The sequence below is a fragment of the Amblyraja radiata genome, chromosome 30, assembly GCF_010909765.2.
Source record: "Amblyraja radiata isolate CabotCenter1 chromosome 30, sAmbRad1.1.pri, whole genome shotgun sequence".
NCBI lineage: Eukaryota > Metazoa > Chordata > Chondrichthyes > Rajiformes > Rajidae > Amblyraja > Amblyraja radiata.
Window position 1 is genome coordinate 9,215,608 of NC_045985.1, and position 22,839 is coordinate 9,238,446.

Sequence of the window (22,839 nt, forward strand, 5' to 3'; positions counted from 1 at the left end):
AAGCCACTTTCAAATCATTAAAGGGCCTGCCCCACTTGGCAATTTTTTCACCGAAAAATACGCGGCATGATGACGATTTTTTCGGCAACTGCCGGCATCATTGACTGATGTATCAGGTCACCGAAAAATACGTGATGTATAACGCGCGGTGTTTTTTCAAGTGTCGCAACATTTTTTTTGTCGCCACTGGAGTTTGAAATGTTCACAATCTTTCGGCAACACTGATATGATGTCGGCAGTCGCCGAAAATAATCACCAATGGGGCAGGCCCTTAAAGCTTCAACAACTACACAGCCAATTTCGATTTGTATGTGCGTATGTGGGGCTTGGGATAATAATTTGCTCTGACCTGGGATAGCGGCTTGGGCTTTGGCATTGATGGGGAGTTTCACGTATTATGGACATTACTCATCAAATTGGCCAGTGTTTTGTCACAGGCCGCCGTGATTTTAAACTCGAGCCCTGCAAGAGGCTGCAACAGCCCACTGAAATTTGCTCAATTACACAATTTAAAAAAAGGATGCTTTTATGTACAGGGTCAAGGGTTGACCATGGATTTTTATGTTTAAGCCTCATCGTGCTCGATCTCCTCTTCGAACTCTCCCTCTTCCTCTGCCGTGGCATCTTGGTACTGCTGATACTCGGAGACCAGGTCGTTCATGTTGCTCTCGGCCTCGGTGAACTCCATCTCATCCATCCCCTCGCCCGTGTACCAGTGCAGGAAGGCCTTGCGTCGGAACATGGCAGTGAACTGCTCTGAGATGCGTTTGAAGAGCTCCTGGATGGCGGTGCTGTTGCCGATGAAGGTGGCGGACATCTTGAGGCCGCGGGGCGGGATATCACAGACGGCCGTCTTGACGTTGTTGGGGATCCACTCCACGAAGTAGCTGGAGTTCTTGTTCTGGACGTTGAGCATCTGCTCGTCCACCTCCTTCATGGACATCCTCCCCCGGAAGATGGCCGCCACGGTGAGATAGCGCCCGTGACGCGGATCGCAGGCCGCCATCATGTTCTTGGCGTCGAACATCTGCTGGGTCAGCTCGGGGACGGTCAGCGAGCTGTATTGTTGGCTCCCTCGGCTGGTGAGGGGGGCGAACCCGGGCATGAAGAAGTGGAGCCGTGGGAAGGGGACCATGTTGACCGCCAGCTTGCGCAGATCCGCGTTGAGCTGCCCAGGGAAGCGGAGGCAGGTGGTCACCCCGCTCATGGCGGCCGAGACCAGGTGGTTGAGATCGCCGTAGGTGGGGGTGGTCAGCTTGAGGGTGCGGAAGCAGATATCGTAGAGGGCCTCGTTGTCAATGCAATAGGTCTCGTCTGTGTTCTCCACCAGTTGGTGGACCGACAGGGTGGCATTGTAAGGCTCCACCACTGTGTCCGAGACCTTGGGCGAAGGCACCACGCTGAAGGTGTTCATGATCCTGTCCGGGTACTCCTCCCGGATCTTGCTGATCAGCAACGTGCCCATGCCCGAGCCTGTACCCCCGCCCAAAGAGTGGGTGAGCTGGAAGCCCTGCAGGCAGTCGCAGCTCTCTGCCTCCTTCCGCACCACATCCAGGACCGAGTCGACCAGTTCTGCACCTTCTGTGTAGTGACCTTTGGCCCAGTTATTCCCTGCACCATTCTGCCCTGTGAAGCAAGCACACGCCATGTTAACAAGTTCTGAACTCACCACAAGGCTAGTAACATCACCACATTAGTTTCTACATCTGGGATCTAGGGGGGCGGGGTCCTTGTTCATCATTCAATGAAAGTAAGCATTCTGGTACAGCAGGCAGATGATATGATATGAAGCGAATGATATGTTGACCGTCATAACAAGAGGAGGAGTATAGAACCAAAGATGTCCTTCTGCAGCTGTACAGAGCCCTAGTGAGACCACTACCTGGAGCATTGTTTGCTAGTTTTGGTCTCCAAATTTGAGGAAGGACATTCTTGCTATTGAGAGAGTGCAGCGTAGGTTCACAAGGGTTAATTCCCGGGATGGCGGGAACTGTCATGTGCTGAGAGAATGGAGCGGCTGGGCTTGTATACACTGGAATTAGAAGGATGAGAGGGTATCTTTGGGACGACAGATGGCACAATGGGCTAGGTGTTCGGCTGGCAACCGGAAGGTAGCCAGTTCAATCCCGCTTGGAGTGCATACTGTCGCTGTGTCCTTGGGCAAGACACTTCACCCACCTTTGCCTGTGTGTGAATGTGTGTGAGTGATTGGTGGTGGTCGGAGGGGCGTAGGCGCAGATTGGCAGCCACGCTTCCGTCAGTCTGCCCCAGGGCAGCTGTGGCTACAGAAGTAGCTTACCACCACCGAGTGTGACTGAGGAGTGAATGAATAATGCGATGTAAAGCGCCTTGAGTATTAGAAAGGCGCTATATAAATCCCATCCATTATTATTATTATTATCTTATTGAAACATAAGATTATTAAGGGTTTGGACAAGCTAGAGGCAGGAAACTTGTTCCCGATGTTGGGGGAGTCCAGAACCAGGGGCCACACAGTTTAAGAATAAGGGGTAAGCCATTTAGAACGGAGACGAGGAAACACTTTTTCACACAGAGAGTGGTGAGTCTGTGGAATTCTCTGCCTCAGAAGGCGGTGGAGGCAGGTTCACTGGATGCTTTCAAGAGAGAGCTAGATAGGGCTCTTAAAAACAGCGGAGTCAGGGGATATGGGGAGAAGGCAGGAACGGGGTACTGATTGTGGATGATCAGCCATGATCACATTGAATGGCGGTGCTGGCTCGAAGGGCCGAATGGTCTCCTCCTGCACCTATTGTCTACATCTATAGACACCTCATTGTCGCATCGCTGGAAACAAGTTATTTTTACAAAAACCATCAGCCAACATAATAACAAATCTGTTGCTTCACAGTTCCTGTGACTTGGGATCAAAGCTGCGTTCCTGTGCTCCGTGGAATGTCCATGTGTTCTTGAATAATTGAATAGTTTATTAGCCAAGTATTCACATACAAGGAATTTGCCTTGGTGCTCCGCCCGCAAGTGGCAACATGACATACAGTGACAGTTAGGAATGACACATAAAACATTAATGATAAAACATTATTGATTAAACATGTGAATTAAACAATATACCAGAGCAAAAGGAGGCTACAGGTTTTTGGTTATTGAGTAGAGCTACTACCCGTGGAAAAAAGCTGTTTTTATGTCTGGCTGTGGAGGCATTGACAGTCCGGAGTTGCCTTCCAGAGGGAAGTGTTTCAAAGAGTTTGTGGCCAGGGTGAGAGGGGTCAGAGATGATCTTGCCCGCTCGCTTCCTGGCCCTTGCAGTGTACAGTTCGTCAATGGAGGGAAGGACAATCTCAGCTGATCGGACAATTCGCTGCAGCCTCCAGGTGTCGTGCTTGGTGGCTGAGCCAAACCAGACCATGATGGAGAAGGTGAGAACAGACTCTACGATGGTCGTGTAGAATTGGACCATCATTGCCTGTGGCAGATTGTGCTTCCTCAGCTGCTGCAGGAAGTACATCCTCTGTTGTGCCTTTTTGACTGTGGAGTCGATGGCAGCCCCCCCACTTAAGGCCATGGAGATGATGGTTCACAGGAACTTAAAAGACTCCACAGATGTGACTGTGGTGTTGTTGATGGTGAGTGGGGTGTGGGGAGGGGGAGATCTCCTAAAATCTACAATCAAAATTCCATTGTCGTAAGAGCATTGAGAATCTTAAGAGCATGGATAATCTTAAGAGCATTGAAAATCTTCCATCAAATATCCCCTACATGAAAAAGTAAAATGATACCCAAATCCCTCTCCTCGCCCCCTCCCCACCAGCACTTGGAATAGGCCGTCACATCAATGCATTTTTGGAACAGGTGCATTCGAGATGTCACAGCGGCCACAGACAAAGCAAAAATGAATACACAAGAGAGAAAGCTATAATGGACTTGCACTCACCAAACACAAAGTTATCCGGTCTGAAGATCTGCCCAAATGGACCGGAACGAACAGAGTCCATGCTGCCAGGCTCCAGGTCAACCAGAATTGCACGGGGAACATATTTACCTCCTGAGCAAGAAGAAAAAAGTCGTTGAGTAAATTAACTTTAACGATTCTCGACATCTTTCGCACCCTCCCATTACCACTGGGTTAAGCAGAAAAGTCCAATAAAACCCACTGTCCCCCCTGTGTAAGCCAAAAAAAAACACACCTTTTCATGCCCATTGCTAGTGAAATAAAAATAACACCAACATACGGTGACTGTACTCCCACCGTAACTACACAGGGAATTTTCCATGCACGAGTCACATGCTAAAACTTTTCCAACCAGAGTTGTGAATCTGTGGAATTCTCTGCCACAGAAGGCAGTTGAGGCCAGTTCACTGGGTGTTTTCAAGAGAGTAATGACCCTGTCCCAGTTAGGAAAACTGAACGGAAACCTCTGGAGACTTTGTGCCCCACCCAAGGTTTCCGTACAGTTCTCGGAGGTTTTTGTCAGTCTCCCCACCTGCTTCCACTACCTGCAACCTCCGGCAACCACCTGCAACCTCCGGGAACCGCACGGAAACCTTGGGTGGGGCGCAAAGTCTCCAGAGGTTTCCGTTCAGGTTTCCTAAGTGGGACAGGGGCATTAGATTCAGCTCTTAGGGCCTTGTACCTGGCGAAGAGTCCACCAGGGGCTATACTGGAAGTTGGACAATTTTATACTGGACAATTATTTACATTTATCAAGCCAATTAATCAACCTGTGTATCTTTAGAATGTGGGAGGAGACCGAAGATCTCGGAGAAAACCCACGCAGGTCACGGGGAGAACGTACAAACTCCGCACAGACAGCGCATCACCCGTAGTCAGGATCAAACCTGGGTCTCCGGCGCTGCGTTTTACTGTAAGGCAGCAACTCTACCGCTGCTCCACCGTGACTGACGGATTCAAGGGAATTTGAGGGGGAAAAAAGCAGGAACGGGATACTGATTTTGGATGATCAGCCATGATCATATTGAATGGCGATACTGGCACAGTCTGTTACTGTAGGCTACATTAGCCCTCAGGTACTCTCAATTACCCACATTTCCAAACCATTCGATGAACAGCATGTCACAGAAATTGACTTGTGCAACAGCTAGTTCTGCCTCCGAATTGTGTTGCTGTGTGTCTTGCTTGTTTTTGGACACCCTGTTTTTTATATTTTTTAAAATATTTTTTATTTTTTTGTCCTGTTGAGGGTTTAGTTTGTAATGGGTTTTTAAATGTGTATGTGTGGGGGGTGGGTGGGGGAAACTTTTAAATCTCTTCCCTGCATGGAGACCCGACCTTTTTTCTGTTGGGTCTCCATTGCCGTTGGGGCCTAGCGCCGTGGAGCGGCCTCCAACTGGAGCGACCTAGGGGCTCAAGTCACGGAGCCTGTGGAGCTGTGGAGCTGTGGACCTACCTCCGTGGAGCTGTGGAGCTGTGGAGCTGTGGAGCCGTGGAGCTGTGGACCTACCTCCGTGGAGGTGGCCAGCTTCGGAGCGTGGAGAGCTGCGGGGGCGAGCTGCTGCGACCCGACTCCGGTGGATGGTGACACCGGGAGCTCGCGGGTCCCCGGTGGGAGACTGCTTTGCGGGGCACCGGCAACGGCGACTTCTCCCGCCCGAATTGCGGGGTTGAGAGTGACCTGGAGCGGGGGCCTTACAACGCCCGGCGCGGCTGTAAATTGCCGCGGACTTGCTAGCGCCCGCTGGGGGATCCAATATCAAGACCCGGGGCAGGGGCCTACATCGCCCGGCGTGGCTTTGAGTGGCCGCGGACTTGCTAGCGCCCGCCGGGGGCTTTGACCTCGACGTCGGGAGAGGAATGGAGAGCAGGGGAGAGACAAGTCTTTGCCTTCCATCACAGTGAGGAGGACTCACTGTGATGGATGTTTATGTGAATTGAATTGTGTTGGTGTGTGTCTTGGTTATTTTTTTGTATGGCTGCAGAAACCAAATTTCGTTTGAATCTCATGTGAGGTTCAAATGACAAATAAAAAGTATTGTATTGCATTGAATTGCACGAGCCTTCATTCAAGCTCCTAACCACATCCTATGTGGAAGGCAACAGAATGGGCACCTGTGCAAGAAACTGCTTGAGTTTGGGGTTTACAAAGAAGAACCAAGAGAGCTCTTCGAGAAGCAATGAAATGACCAGGCAGAGAAAAAAACACCTCCAAAGCATGACGAATGGAGATTACCACAAACTATTTTCCACCCACTCCCTAAATCACCACCAGAACTCCCAGATGAAGCTATTCCATGGTCAATAAAATGGATAAACACAGGCATGACATTCACCTCCAGAAAAAAAGTGAGAAGTATTGGCCGGGGGTCCAGGAGGCCGGTTAGGGTCCCCCAGTGGGGGTTCAGGGGGCTCCTGCATTTTCAATAAATTGAAAGTGATTCCCAAGCTTTCTGCTGGTAGTTTACATAGAAGAAGCTTCGAATTTTTCTAACACATAACCCCCAAAAGATAAATATTTCATGAAATAAATGACTTCATACAGCTAAAGAAATCTATGTAAAAATGTTACCAGAAATGTCTCTGCAAACAGCACAGAAAAAGTGTTGGCTGCAGCCACCTTCTGCTTCAGTAAGGAAAGCTGGTCGGTGATTGGCCGCAACGCCCCTTGGAGATTGCGTTGGCCGCCGAGTGACTGGCGCATTATGTGATTGGACACAACACCCTTGGAGACAGCGGCTGATTGGACGGCAGGGGACCGATTTGTTGATTGGATGGGAATTTGGTCGGTGATTGGACGCAACCCCCTTAGAGACAACGGTTGATTGGCCACCAAATAATCGGGCACAAAAAAATTGAAAAATAGGAAGAAAAAAAAAAATATATATATCGGAATTCCGATTTAAATGGGAAGAATACCATGCCTGCAAATATTAAGATTACCAGAGAACACAATACACTTACAAGTTTGTCTACCATCCATAGAACAAGATGAAGCTCTCGGGAGTAGTCCTGGATGCAGTGAGCATGGGATTGTACAGTAATCGCACCACCTTTCAGGCACGATATCCCCCATCATTGAACAAGCCCATACCTGTAGCCTCATTGTAGTAGACGTTGATGCGGTCCAACTGGAGGTCACTATCTCCATGGTAGGTGCCCGTTGGGTCAATGCCATGCTCATCACTGACCACTTCCCAAAACTGTGGAGGCAACAAGGGGCGGGTAAAAAAAAAAGTTGCATAAAAACATTAGACTTGTCTTGGCGGAAAAAACAGATCAATTTCTCAAGACATGGACGCCCTTCACCGAATTCTTACAAGAATAGCATGGTGCAACACAAATTTAAATTTAAATCCGATGCCGGATTGGGTGAGGTGGTGGGAGGGGGGGGGGGGGGGACGAGGGGCAAGGTATATCTCCGTCTTTCTTTTTCTTTTTTCTTATTTCTATATCTTTCGACCACACTACTTTGGTAGTTTAGGGGTCTTTCTTTTGTTCTTTTTCAATCTATCTTTTCACTGTTCACCTTTTCCCTTTGTTAGAAACATAGAAAATAGGTGCAGGAGTAGGCCATTCGGCCCTTCGAGCCTGCAACGCCATTCGATATGATCATGGCTGATCATCCAACTCAGTATCCCATCCCTGCCTTCTCTCCATACCCCCTGATCCCTTTAGCAACAAGGGCGACATCTAACTCCCTCTTAAATATAGCCAATGAACTGGCCTCAACTACCTTCTGTGGCAGACAATTCCACAGATTCACCACTCTCTGTGTAAAAAATGTTTTTCTCATCTCGGTCCCAAAAGACTTCCCTCTTATCCTTAAACTGTGACCCCTAGTTCTGGACTTCCCCAACATTGGGAATAATTTTACTGCATCTTGCCTGTCCAACCCCTTAAGATTTTTGTAAGTTTCTATAAGATCCCCCCTCAATCTTCTAAATTCTAGCGTGTACAAGCCGAGTCTATCCAGTCTTTCTTCATATGAAAGTCCTGCCATCCCAGGAATCAGTCTGGTGAACCTCTTTCTCTTTCTCTTTCCTCGCTCGATCTCTAATCTGTATCTCTAAACTAAACATTTAATTCATTGTTCATGTCAAATAAATATCAGGCCTCTCAAGAATGATGCACGAGGCCCTCTGCACAGTTCAACAGTGCTGAATGCATGCATGAATCCGCACCATAGCAGATTTAAATTAATTAAATTGCACCTTAAAACACACACTGGCCGATCCATTTTTGAGGCTCCCCCTATTGAAAGGCAGCACTGAATGAGATCATTCTTGGCTGTTGTACAGTACCGGGCACACATCCAATACCAGGGAGACACTGGGAGGCTACAATGTTGGCCTTCAGCTCGTGACGGAACAAAGTTGGCATCTTATTGAAACATATAAGATTATTAAGGGTTTGGGCACGCTTGAGGCAGGTAACATGTTCCCGATGTTGGGAGAGTCCAGAACCAGGGTCCACACAGTTTAAGAATAAGGGGTAAGCCATTTAGAAACATAGAAAATAGGTGCAGGAGTAGGCCATTCGACCCTTCGAGCCTGCATAGCCATTCAATATGATCATGGCTGATCATCCAACTCAGTATCCCGTACCTGCCTTCTCTCCATACCCCCTGATCCCTTTAGCCACAAGGGCCACATCTAACTCCCTCTTAAATATAGCCAATGAACTGTGGCCTCAACTACCTTCTGTGGCAGAGAGTTCCAGAGATTCACCGCTCTCTGTGTGAAAAATGTTTTTCTCATCTCGGTCCTAAAAGATTTCCCCCTTATCCTTAAACTGCGACTCCTTGTTCTGGAGTTCCCCAACATCGGGAATAATCTTCCTGCATCTAGCCTGTCCAACCACCTAAGAATTTTGTAAGGTTCTGTAAGGTTTGTAAGGTTCTGTAAGATCCCTGTAAGATGACTTACAACATTCTTAAGGGGTTGGACAGGCTAGATGCAGGAAGATTGCTCCCGATGTTGGGGAAGTCCAGGACAAGGGGTCACAGCTTAAGGATAAGGGGGAAATCCTTTAAAACCGAGATGAGAAGAACTTTTTTCACACAGAGAGTGGTGAATCTCTGGAACTCCCTGCCACAGAGGGTAGTCGAGGCCAGTTCATTGGCTATATTTAAGAGGGAGTTAGATGTGGCCCTTGTGGCTAAGGGGATCAGAGGGTATGGAGAGAAGGCAGGTACGGGATACTGAGTTGGATGATCAGCCATGATCATATTGAATGGCGGTGCAGGCTCGAAGGGCCGAATGGCCTACTCCTGCACCTAATTTCTATGTTTCTATGTTTCTATCCCCCCTCAATCTTCTAAATTCTAGCGAGTACAAGCCGAGTCTATCCAGTCTTTCTTCATATGAAAGTCCTGCCACCCCAGGAATCAGTCTGGTGAACCTTCTCTGTATTCCCTCTATGGCAAGAATGTCTATCCTCAGATTAGGTCATTAGAGGGCAGTGGAGGCCGGTTCTCTGGATACTTTCAAGAGAGAGCTAGATAGGGTTCTTAAAGATAGCAGATAAAGATAGCAGAGTCAGGGGATATGGGGGGGGGGGGGAGGGAGGAGGGGGGGGGGGGGGGGGAACTAAATCACCATCCAATGGTCTGAAGGGTTCGAACCCGAAACATTTCTCCAGGGATGGTGCTCGACAGTCTGAATGCTAGCAGCATTTTGTGTCCACCAGCTAATGTGCTTAAATCCCTCTACAATCAATAGTGAATAAAGGGCAGGGTAGGTGTCAAACAAGCTTGCCTGTCGCAGTTGGGTGGGTAGCGGGAAGGAGCCTGGGAAAGGCTCGCTCGTCTGAATAAGCTCCGTCCCATGGCTGCAGATTCACAGGGAAACAAAAGGCATCTGCAGCCACATTGCTTTGACTACAGTGTCAATGGCACAGTTAAACAGCATCGAGGAAACAACGTTCCAAAAATAATAAAACAAAAGGAATGGAAACTAAAGCCCCCATTCTAATGATCCTGTGCTGTGTAACATCCTGAAGGTAGCAATAATTGAAATGGCTCACACGATACACACTGGAACGGTCGAGGCTCAGAATTCTTGTGTTTGAACAAAGGAAAGAAGTGAAGACAGACGGGCTTTGTTTCCTTGGCTCACGTCTATCCACAGCTCTCCCCGCCCCCCCACCCCACCCCCTACTGCTGAATGATTGGACTTGTGTCGATTTTTGGCATCAGCCTCCAGTTCAGAACAGCCTTCGCAACACATTATCATGTCAAATGCTAACGCTGCTGCCAGCTCATCCAGCCCCACCCAGTTGGAAGTCGATACGAGCGTAGGTCGGGGGATTACGTGGAGAAAACGCGCACGTCTTGCCAGATGCCTTCTGATCCCGAGCTCTCCGGTTATTGTACACCACATATCTCATCCTATCCAGTTGCATACCTTAACCCCATGGCAAATCTACCCATCAGTTGTACACTCCAACAAAGCATATGGATGCGAGAAGCAGGGCTGTGGAATTGATACCCAAAAGACCCGACTCCGAGATTTCTTGTTTATCCGACTCCAACTCCGACCCCTAGGTATAATCATTCTAACTCTGCTGTGATGACATTACACAAGATGGCATTTCATAAGAACTACACAAATCATCAGGCTACCTTTTAAACCCTTGTCCTTAAAGTTTTGAGCCCAATGGTTGTAGCTATGCTATTCTGGCTTTTTTTAAATTGTTTATTCTTGGGGAAAAAAACATAATTAACTTAGCTTTTTAATTTTTATATTCTTGAAAAAAAAACATAATTCATAGTGCTAAAAGAAAAAAAAATTTACATATAGGACCACGACAAAATTAAAATTTGAGAGAGTTGCGAGTCTGGGGAATTCTCTGCCTCGGAGGGCGGTGGAGGCCGGTTCTCTGGATACTTTCAGGATAGAGCTGGAAAGGGCTCTTAAAGATAGCGGAGTCAGGGGATATGGGGAGAAGGCAGGAACAGGGTACTGATTGGGGATGATCAGCCATGATCACATTGAATGGAGGTGCTGGCTCAAAGGGCCGAATGGCCTACTCCTGCACCTATTGTCTAAAATGCCATTGAATTAAATAAAAAATCTAAAAGCGTTACTCCAAAATGTATTAAACTAAGGCCACAGGTATGAGCTAAATGGCTAAATTTTGACAAAAAATAATTCTCGTGCAATAGAAATTAAAATGCATTTTTGTTTACAATAAATTTTAGGTATGTACTTTTAGGTACAAAAATGAATTTTGTCTATCTTTGATTTTTCCAGCATCTGCAGTTCTTAAACATGCCTGAAATGTATTAATAACTGCTGTGAGAAACAGATTGGACTTGTGTCGATTTTTGGCATTAGCCTCCAGTTCAGAACAGCCTTCGCAACACAGCATCGTGTCAAATTCTAACGCTGCTGCCAGCTCATCCAGCCCCAGCCAGTTGGAAGTCGATACGAGCGTAGGTCGGGGGATTACGTGGAGAAAACGCGCACGTCTTGCCAGATGCCTTCTGATCCCGAGCTCTCCGGCTATTGTACACCACATATCTCATCCTATCCAGTTGCATACCTTAACCCCATGGCAAATCTACCCATCAGTTGTACACTCCAACAAAGCATATGGATGCGAGAAGCAGGGCTGTGGAATCGATACCCAAAACACCCGACTCCGAGATTTCTTGTGTATCCGACTCCGACTCCGACCCCTAGGTATAATCATTCTAACTCTGCTGTGATGACATTACACAAGATGGCATTTCATAAGAACTACACAAATCATCAGGCTACCTTTAAACCCATGTCCTTAAAGTTTTGAGCCCAATGGTTGTAGCTATGCTATTCTGGCTTTTTTTAAATTGTTTATTCTTGGGGAAAAAAAACATAATTAACTTAGCTTTTTAATTTTTATATTCTTGAAAAAAAAACATAATTGATAATGCTAAAAGAAAAAAAAATTACATATAGGACCACGACAAAATTAAAATTTGAGAGAGTTGCGAGTCTGGGGAATTCTCTGCCTCGGAGGGCGGTGGAGGCCGGTTCTCTGGATACTTTCAGGATAGAGCTGGAAACGGCTCTTAAAGATAGCGGAGTCAGGGGATATGGGGAGAAGGCAGGAACAGGGTACTGATTGGGGATGATCAGCCATGATCACATTGAATGGAGGTGCTGGCTCAAAGGGCCGAATGGCCTACTCCTGCACCTATTGTCTAAAATGCCATTGAATTAAATCAAAATTCTAAAAGCATTACTCCAAAATGTATTAAACTAAGGCCACAGGTATGAGCTAAATGGCTAAATTTTGACAAAAAATAATTCTCGTGCAATAGAAATTAAAATGCATTTTTGTTTACAATAAATTTTAGGTATGTACTTTTAGGTACAAAAATGCATTTTTGTCTACCTTTGATTTTTCCAGCATCTGCAGTTCTTAAACATGCCTGAAATGTATTAATAACTGCTGTGAGAAACAGATTGGACTCGTGTCGATTTTTGGCATTAGCCTCCAGTTCAGAACAGCCTTCGCAACACAGCATCGTGTCAAATGCTAACGCTGCTGCCAGCTCATCCAGCCCCACCCAGTTGGAAGTCGATACGAGCGCAAGTCGGGGGACTATGTGGAGTATACGCGCCCTCTTGCCAGATGCATTGCCTTTTTATCCTGATCTCTCCGGTTATTGTACACCACATATCTCATCCTATCCAATGGCATACCTTAACCCCATGGCAAATCTACCCATCAGTTGTACACTCCAACAAAGCATATGGATGCGAGAAGCAGGGCTGTGGAATCGATACCCAAAACACCCGACTCCGAGATTTCTTGTGTATCCGACTCCAACTCCGACCCCTAGGTATAATCATTCTAAATCTGCTATGATGACATTACACAAGATGGCATTTCATAAGAACTACACAAATCATCAGGCTACCCTTTAAACCCATGTCCTTAAAGTTTTGAGCCTAATTGAGAATTAGAATTGAGACTTGAGAATTAAGGGACAGAAGTTTAGGGGTAACATGAGGGGGAACTTCTTTACTCAGAGAGTGGTGGCTGTGTGGAATGAGCTTCCAGGGAAGGTGGTGGAGGCAGGTTCGTTTTTATCATTTAAAAATAAATTGGATAGTTATATGGACGGGAAAGGAATGGAGGGTTATGGTCTGAGCGCAGGTATATGGGACTAGGGGAGAATACGTGTTCGGCACGGACTAGAAGGGTAGAGATGGCCTGTTTCCGTGCTGTAATTGTTATATGGTTATATGGTTAATTGTTGTAGCTATGCTATTCTGGCTTTTTTTAATTGTCTATTCTGAAAAAAAAACATAATTACATTAGCTGCTTAATTTTATTTTTCTTGAAAAAAAACCCAATAATTCATAATGCTAAAAGAAAAAAAATTACATATAGGACCACGACAAAATTAAAATTTGAGAGGGTTACGAGTCTGTGGAATTCTCTGCCTCAGAGGTGGAGGCCGGTTCTCTGGATACTTTCAACAGAGAGCTCTTAAAGATAGCGGAGTCAGGGGATATGGGGAGAAGGCAGGAACAGGGTACTGATTGGGGATGATCAGCCATGATCACATTGAATGGAGCTGCTGGCTCAAAGGGCCGAATGGCCTATTCCTGCACCTATTGTCTAAAATGCCATTGAATTAAATAAAAATTCTAAAAGCATTACTCCAAAATGTATTAAACTAAGGCCACAGGTATGAGCTAAATGGCTACATTTTGACAAAAAAAAAATTCTCGTGCAGTAGAAATTAAAATGCATTTTTGTTTACAATAAATTTTCGGTATGTACTTTTAGGTACAAAAATGCATTTTTGTCTACCTTTGATTTTTCCAGCATCTGCAGTTCTTAAACATGCTTGAAATGTATTAATAACTTTTCGTTAGGAACAGATTTGCTTCTGCCAGATCCTTTCATTGAAGCCCTCAAATATGATTTAATTATTTACAGTGCGGAGAACAGTCTCTCCACGCTGACCCGAGTGGGTGGTATGGCTGTTACTATGATATGCACTGATGTGTTTTCTCATTCTCTCGGGTGGAAATAAAGTGTTTAAAAAGCGGGATTTGTTTCCCAATTTACGTAGTCTCTGAAAGTTATGTTGAGGCCTGAGTTGGAGTCGGGACTTTTTTTACCGACTCCGACAGCACCAGAATTGCACAGCCCTGGTGAGAAGGTCACACTGCCAGGCTGGTTCTTTATTTAAATCACAGTTTTGTGTAAAGGGAAATATCAATCAGTCAATCAGTTTTATTCGTCACATTGCACATAAAGTGCAAGTGAAATGAATCTGTCAGCAGCGGTACAATGATAAAGAACACACAACACACAATAAAAATTTAACACAAACATCCACCACAGCATTCATCACTGTGGGGTGGAAGGCACAGATATTGACCAGTCCTCCTCCATTTTCCCCCGTGGTCGGGACCTCAACCCTCGTCCAGATGATAAAGGTAAAAGTCTTTGTAAGTCCAGGATCGGCTCTTCCCCTCCTAAGACCGCGGCTTCAGGCTGGTGTAGGCCGCAGGCCAGCGGTCGAAGATTTAAAATTCGCGCCGCAGCCAGAAGCACCGCAGACCGCAGGGCTGGCGGTCGAAGCTCCCCTCCAGGGGTGAAGGTAAGTTCACGCCGGGCCCGCGGTAGAAGTTGGCCGCGGGCCGGCATTCGGAGCTTCTTCTTCCCCCCGGGTCCCCCACGAGGTATCCCGGGCTGCAGACGCCGCGCCAGCTGGAGCTGTGCAGACCGCGGCTTCCGGCTGCCGGCTGCACGGGCCAGCGAAATGGAGCGCTCCCCTCCAGCGAGCCCCAGCAAGGGCTCGCCCGCTCCACGCCGAGTCCGCACTGCGCCCGCCGCTGAAGCCCCAGGCGCGTCTCCTGGAAAGGCCGCGCCGATCCTTGCTGTCAGGCCATGGGGGAAGCGACCTGGAAAAAGTCGCCTCTGCGTGGAGGAGGCGACCTAAGCGGTTTCCCCCTTACCCCCCCCACACCACCCCCCACACAAAACACACCGAGAAACATCAAAAACATACTGTAAAACATACTAAAAAAACAAAAAAAGTAGAAAAAATATGGAGGTCAATGCAGGCAAGAAACTGAAAATGGTCCCCTAATTTGAGGAAGGACAATCTTGCTATTGAGGGAATGCAGCGTAGGTTTACAAGATTAATTCCTGGGATGGCGGGGCAGTCAAATGCCGAGAGAATGGAGCGGCTGGGCTTGTGCACTCTGGAGTTTAGAAGGATGAGAGGATATCTTATTGAAGCAGAAAATATTATTAAGGGTTTGGACACGCTAGAGGCAGGAATCATGTTCCCGATGTTGGGGGAGTGCAGAACCAGGGGCCACAGTTTAAGAATAAGGGGTAAGCCATTTAGAACTGAGACAAGGAAACACTTTTTCTCACAGAGAGTTGCGAGTCACATTGAATGGCAGTGCTGGCTTGAAGGGCCGAATGGCCTACTCCTGCACCTGTTATCTATTGACTGCAAGATTAGGCAAGTCCAATTACCCACCTCGCTTGCACCCACAGTCCAAAGAAAAGTTTCAATGACAGACCTTCCCACACCCACCAGCGCGAGATGGGGACCAAGTTTGAGATGACCCATTTCCGCGTCTTCACCACACGGGCATATGGGAATCCTGGCTCAAGTCCTCGCAGTCACAGGAGGCAACTACTTCCTGGCTGCAAATACACATGCCCAAATCAGGCTGTTGATGCACAAATGTGCAGGCAGCGTAGGTTCACGAGGTTAATTTCCGGGATGGCGGGACTGTCATATATTGAAAGAATGGAGCGGCTGGTCTTGTATACTCTGGAATTTAGAAGGATCTTTTTGAAACATATAAGATTATTAAGGGTTTGGACATGCAAGAGGCAAGAAACATGTTCCCGATGTTGGGAGAGTCCAGAACCAGGGGCCACACAGTTTAAGAATAAGGGGTAAGCCATTTATGGGGCTTTTTCACGGGGCGACTTGACGCAAGAGTTAACCAGAGTTTAACATCGTGGGAACCTCGTGCGATAACAGTACGGCATTCGTGGACCACCGTGGCGCTAACGGCAGGTAATCGTGTAACTTGGTGACTCGAGAGAAAATTCAAGCAAGTTTGAATTTCTCCAAGAGTGACTTGTACACTTGTGGTTGAGCATTGCAACATTATATGTGCGATATCCGTGCGATATCCGTAATAACTCTTGCGGTTACCGTGGGAACTCCTCCGAACGGTGAACCCGGAAGCTGGACAGAGGGGACAGAAGGTGAGTAAAAATTGTCTTCTGTGGGATTGAATTTAAAAAATAAAGATTTGCATCCGCATATGGACATCAACTTATTCATGAGTTATGTTAATGAGATTCAAGAAAATAACTATAATCTTTAAAAGGGACTTTAAAAGGGACTTTACTGAAAGGTCCCGCATTTTTATGGTCCGTGAGAAATGTTTCACATGTACTTCTTTGATAGATACAGGTCGGAGTCCTCGCCGACTAGCGATCGATGCCTTTCCGAAACAGGGTCCGGAACGCTACCAATCAATGTTGTACAGAGACCCGTGTAATGAGTGAACTGCACATGCTGGTTTAAACTGAAGACAGACACAAAAAGCTGGAGTAACTCAGCGAGTCAAGCAGCATCTCTGGAGAAAAATAGCTGATGTTTCGGGACGAGACACATCTTCAGACTCAATTCCGATTAGGCTGTCTGAAGAAGGGTTCCGATTCGAATCGCCACCTATTCTTTTTCTCCAGAGATGCTGCCTGACCCGCTGACTTACTCCAGCTTTTTATGTTTTTCTTCCCAGATCTGACTTACCTGCTGAGTTACACCAACATTTTGTGTCCTTTTGTGCGTATTAACCAGCATCTGCAGTTCCTTTAGACATTACCTGACTTCAGATTTTAGAGATATAGCGCGGAAACAGGCCCTTCGGCCCACCGAGTCCGCGCCGACCACCTATTCTTATCCGGCTTCAGAATGGTTCTTCCTTCCATTCGTTTGGGCACTGACCCGACCTACCAACCTACCTCAATGCGGACATTGGACTTTTTCCCCCTGAAAACATATATTCTGAACTCTGGTATTTTCCTCTTCGCTCTACCTGGTGTTCTTGTGCATGTGTCGGAAGGAACAGCAGATGCCGGTTTAAAGAGAATGCTGGAGTAACTCGACGGTTCAAAATGCTGGAGTAACTCAACGGGACATGCAGCATCTCTAAAGAGAAGGAACGGGTGACGTTTCGGGTCTAGGCCCTTCTTCAGACTGTACGTGGCTTGGTTATATTCATGTATAGCATTATCTGATATGATTGTATAGCACGCAAACAAAAGTTTATTCCCTGCATAGAATCATACAGCGTAGAAACAGGCCCTTCGACCCAACTTGCCCACACCGACCAATATGTCCCATCTACACTAGTCCCACTTGCCCGCGTTTGGCCCATAACCATCTAAACCTATCCTATCCATGCTTCAGTCTAATGCGTCTTAAACATTGCGACAGTACCTGCCTCAACTACCTTAACGGATAGCTCATTCCATACACCCACCACCCTTTGCATAAAATAGTTACCCCTTAGGCTCTCATTAAATCATTCCCCCCGAACCCCCAAGGTAGCCACAAAATGGAGGAACTCAGCGCAACAGGCAGCATCTCTGGGGAGAAGGAATGGGTGACATTTCAGGTCGAGACCCTTCTGATATGCTGCCTGTCCCGCTGAGCTACAGGTTGTGTCTATCTTCGTTTTAATCCAGCATCTGCAGTTCCTTCCTGGCCGAACCTGATTGAAAGATGAGAGGCTGGGCGATAGAGCACTGGGTGTGACAAGGATCAGGCTTCAGTAAGCAAAGTAAAGAGAGGTGGCAACGTTATGGAAATGAAGCGGGTAATCCGAGTGATGGCGAGACGGTATCCTCTAATGTGTCGGAAAGAACTGTAGATGTTGGTTTGCGCCGATGATAGACACAGTAATACTGGAGACAGACATAAAATACTGGACAGGCAGCATCTGGATAAAAGGAATGGGTGACGTTTCGGGACGAGACTCTGAAGAAGGGTCTCGAACCGAAACGTCACCCATTCCTTCTCTCCAGAGATGCTGCCCGTCCCGCTGTGTTACTCCAGCATTTCGTGTCTATCTTCCGTATGCTCTGTGATGGTCATCTCGGAGTCAAGTGGCAACTCTGGTCTGTAGACACGAGGAACTGCAGACACAGGAATCACGAGCAAAACACAGAGCGTTGGACGAGCCTGACCCTTTGAGTTCCTCCATCACTTTGTGTTGAAGTCAGGTCTGGACATTGCTTGGCTCAGTCTCAGGCGCCGGCTAACTAGGAAGGTCGAGTCAAAGTCCAGCACTAACACTCAAGAAATAACGTTTGCGGCCTGATGTTCCCAATATTTAATTGAAATCATTAATAAAGTAAATAAATAGATACCGGTCTAATCAGTATCTACGGGATTGGACAGGCTAGATGCAGGAAGAATGTTCCCGATGTTGGGGGAGTCCAGATCCAGGGTCCCAGTTTTACAGTCTACCGTGGGAACTCTTTAACTCAGTAAAGTAAAGTAAAGTAAAGTAGCCTTTATTGTCATATCAGCGCACAGGCAGCAGTTGATTGTTGCTCTATTCAGTTTCCCAGGGGGTCGGGACGGGACTGGAGTTGGGAGGGAAAGGTGGGGGAGTCGAGGGAGACAGATGGGGGTGTCTTCATTTACTGGCGGCGGGTGTCTGTCACTGAAACAGGCAGGTGAGATATCACATCCACCTTGTGTGTGCCTCTCTCTCTCTCTCCCTCCCTCCCTCTTACACAGGCTGAGAGACTCTGCCTCTGTGAGTGTACGTCTCTTTCTCCCCCTCTCCCACACACAGTAAGACCGAGGTACTGTGCTCAGTCCATCTGTGTCTCCCACATACACAGTAAAACATGTCTCCAAATGAGCCAATTCAACCAAGGGAGGATATTTATAGTGTGTGAAAAAAAAGTGACATCATTTGTGCCACGTGATGATTTAACAACACTTCACAATGTTCATTCAAGATTTAACGGGAAAGCTCGGGAGACGGACAAGTCACTCGCACAAATAACAGAAATGCCGAGTACCGTGGGAACTCTTTATCTACCCCCCGTTATATCGTGTGATATCGTGCTAGACCACGACCACTTCACTATGGTTACATCTTGCGTCAAGTCGCCCCGTGAAAAAGCCGCATTAGAATGGAGATGAGGAAAATCTTTTTTACACAGAGAGTTGAGAGTGTGTGGAATTCACTGCCTCAGAGTGCTAGGGTGATGGAGGCTGGTTCGCTGGATGCTTTCAAGAGAGAGTTAGATAGAACTCTAAGGGATAGCGGAGTTTTAACGGAAATAGGGAAGGCAGCAATGGGGTACGGATTGTAGATGATCAGCCATGATCACATTGAATGGCAGTGCTGGCTGGAAGGGCCGAATGGCCTATTCCTGCACCTATTGTCTATTGAAGGAACTGCAGATGCTGGTTTAAACAGAAGATAGACTCAAAAAGTTGCAGTAACTCAGCGGGACAAAAGGGCCTCAACCCAAAACGTCATCCATTCCTTTTCTGCAGAGATGCTGCCTGCCCCGCTGAGTTACTCCAGCTTTTTGCATCTATCTTCTGCTTAAACCCCAAAAAAAATCTTCTCAGCATGTTTTAACAGAAGGACCTCAGTGGCTCTTGGGCAATGCTGTATCTCAGTAATCCCATTACTCTCCACTTTACACATTCTCCTAAACTCAGCGGTGGTCAATCATCGGTACACAAAATTGCTGGGGAAACTCAGCGGGTGCAGCAGCATCTATGGAGCGAAGGAAATAGGCGACGTTTCGGGCCGAAACCCTTCTTCAGACTGATGGGGGGTGGGAGAAAGAAGGAAAAGGGGAGGAGCCCGAGGGCGGGCGGATGGGAGGGTGGGAGGAGACAGCTAGAGGGTTAAGGAAGCGGAGGAGACAGCAAGGGCTAGCAAAATTGGGAGAATTCAATGTTAATGCCATACGGACGCAAGGTCTCCAGACAGAATATGAGGTGCTGTTCCTCCAATTTCCGCTGTTGCTCACTCTGGCAATGGAGGAGACCCAGGACAGAGAGGTCGGATTGGGAATGGGAGGGGGAGTTGAAGTGCTGAGCCACCGGGAGTTCAGGTAGGTTCTTGCGGACTGAGCGGAGGTGTTCGGCGAAACGATCGCCCAACCTACGCGTGGTCTCCCCGATGTAAATCAGCTGACATCTAGAGCAGCGGATGCAGTAGATGAGGTTGGAGGAGATACAGGTGAACCTTTGTCGCACCTGGAACGACTGCTTGGGTCCTTGAATGGAGTCGAGGGGGGAGGTGAAGGGACAGGTGTTGCATTTCTTGCAGACCTTGCGGTGGTCAATCATCTTTTGGCAATCAGAAGCCACCCAGTAAAATCCCAGTAGAGGGAGACTGTACAAACGGCACATACACAGCTGACAGACTATAATTAACCCTGGATCACAGGGTTGTCAAGCAGCCGTACTACCTGCTGTGTCAATCTGCCATCTGAATAACAGCCAGCGAGGAGCTCAGAACAGGAGTCAGCTTGAACCATTGTAGCAAACGCACCATATTCACATGTTATTGAGCTACATTGTTCGATTAGGATAACAATGAGAGAACAAAGTTCAACTTGTTATGGGCCTGTCCCACTTAGAAACATAGAAATTAGGTGCAGGAGTAGGCCATTCGGCCCTTCGAGCCTGCACCGCCATTCAATATGATCATGGCTGATCATCCAACTCAGTATCCCGTACCTGCCTTCTCTCCATACCCCCTGATCCCCTTAGCCACAAGGGCCACATCTAACTCCCTCTTAAATATAGCCAATGAACTGGCCTCGACTACCCTCTGTGGCAGGGAGTTCCAGAGATTCACCACTCTCTGTGTGAAAAAAGTTCTTCTCATCTCGGTTTTAAAGGATTTCCCCCTTATCCTTAAGCTGTGACCCCTTGTCCTGGGCTTCCCCAACATCGGGAGCAATCTTCCTGCATCTAGCCTGTCCAACCCCTTAAGAATTTTGTAAGTTTCTATAAGATCCCCTCTCAATCTCCTAAATTCTAGAGAGTATAAACCAAGTCTATCCAGTCTTTCTTCATAAGACAGTCCTGACATCCCAGGAATCAGTCTGGTGAACCTTCTCTGCACTCCCTCTATGGCAATAATGTCCTTCCTCAGATTTGGAGACCAAAACTGTACGCAATACTCCAGGTGTGGTCTCACCAAGACCCTGTACAACTGCAGTAGAACCTCCCTGCTCCTATACTCAAATCCTTTTGCTATGAAAGCTAACATACCATTCGCATACCGTCAACTTACGCGACTTTTTCTGCGACTGCCGGCACCCGCCATAGGTCGCTGAAAATGTTCAACATGTTGAAAATTCAGAGGCGACCAGAAAGATGCTACGATTCTTTGGGCTACTGGGAGACGACTCACGACCATACAGGCGACATGTCGCGGGGTGAACCCTGTATGGTCGTGAGTAGTCGCCCAAAGAGAACATACCTTGTTCTAGTCGCCGCTGGATTTTCAACATGTTGAAAATATTCGACGACCTATGACGGGTGCCGGCAGTCGCAGGAAAGAAAAAAAATTCCGTAAGTGGGACAGGCCCTTTATGGACAATTCTTGTGAAAATTGTATCTTTGGACCTGTTTTTCAATGGGAGTTTTTAGTGGCCTCAATATTAAGTCAAGGAAGCCAAGAAAATCTTGTGGCTTTACTACATGGACATGACTTCAGAATTAAGGGACAGAAGTTTAGGGGTAACATGAGGGGGAACTTCTTTACTCAGAGAGTGGTAGCGGTGTGGAATGAGCTTCCAGTGGAAGTGGTGGCGGCAGGTTCGTTGGTTTCATTTAAGAATAAATTGGATAGGCATATGGATGAGAAGGGAATGGAGGGTTATGGTATGAGTGCAGGCAGGTGGGGCTAAGGGAAAAAAATTGTTCGGCACGGACTTGTAGGGCCGAGATGGCCTGTTTCCGTGCTGTAATTGTTATATGGTTATATGGTTATACTAGGCTGGAGAAAGTCGAACACATTTTTAAATCAGAAACCTCAACGTTAATCTGGAGCCAGCAATTACTGCGCCCACAAAAACTTTGAATCAGTTGACGGGGCTGGCATTCATTTCAAATGAAGAGGGACAAAGCTTGAATTAAGACCATGTACATCAAAATAATGCTAACTGTTTAATGGGATGTAATGGCAGGAAGCCTGCTACATATCGTAAAACACTAGCTGGCACATACAAGGGAGCAGCAAGGCTGGGATTCGGTCCAACAAATGACTGCGACTCATACAACCCTGAGACTGGGAGAGGGTCTAGAGTGAAGAAAATAGCCTTTGCTTCAGAACCAAACAAGACGGAAGGTCAAAGAACAATGCCCAGCCTTCAAGCACCAGCCAAGATTCAAACACCCTCAGAATATATTGTCCAGAACACCAAAGAGGTTTGAATGTATTATTGTCATGTGTACCAAGGTATAGTGAAAACATTTGTTTTCCACAGTCTCCTAAAAGATCAGTCTGAAGAAGGGTCTCGACCCGAAACGTCACCCATTTCCTTCGCTCCATAAATGCTGCCTCACCCGCTGAGTTTCTCCAGCATATTTGTCTACCTTCAATTTTTTCCAGCATCTGCAGTTCCTTCTTAAACATCCTAACAGATCAGATACAATATACACAAATACACTAAAACACACTAATGCTGTTTGTTTATGTGTACGTGTATGTATGTGTACATATATATATTCGTAAACAAAAACAAATAATAATAGTGCATTTTAGTGTATTTATGTATATTGAATCTGATCTGTTTACCTAAACCACAAGTTGAACTTCGATCTCTCATTGTTATCCTAATCGAACAATGTAGCTCAA

General features: G+C 46.9%; 1 protein-coding gene across 1 annotated transcript in view; it reads right to left on the reverse strand.

Annotated features, from left to right (window-relative positions):
* Window positions 1-224: 224 nt before the first annotated feature.
* LOC116989854 (tubulin beta-4B chain-like) overlaps window positions 225-22,839 on the reverse strand; it is a 32,030-nt gene continuing 9,415 nt past the window's right edge. The window contains exons 2-4 of the mRNA XM_033047423.1: window positions 7,023-7,131; window positions 3,911-4,021; window positions 225-1,626 (exon numbers count right to left, since the gene is read on the reverse strand). Coding sequence (XP_032903314.1) covers window positions 566-1,626; window positions 3,911-4,021; window positions 7,023-7,131 — 1,281 coding nt within the window. The 3' untranslated portion in view covers window positions 225-565. The remainder of the gene's footprint in view (window positions 1,627-3,910; window positions 4,022-7,022; window positions 7,132-22,839) is intronic.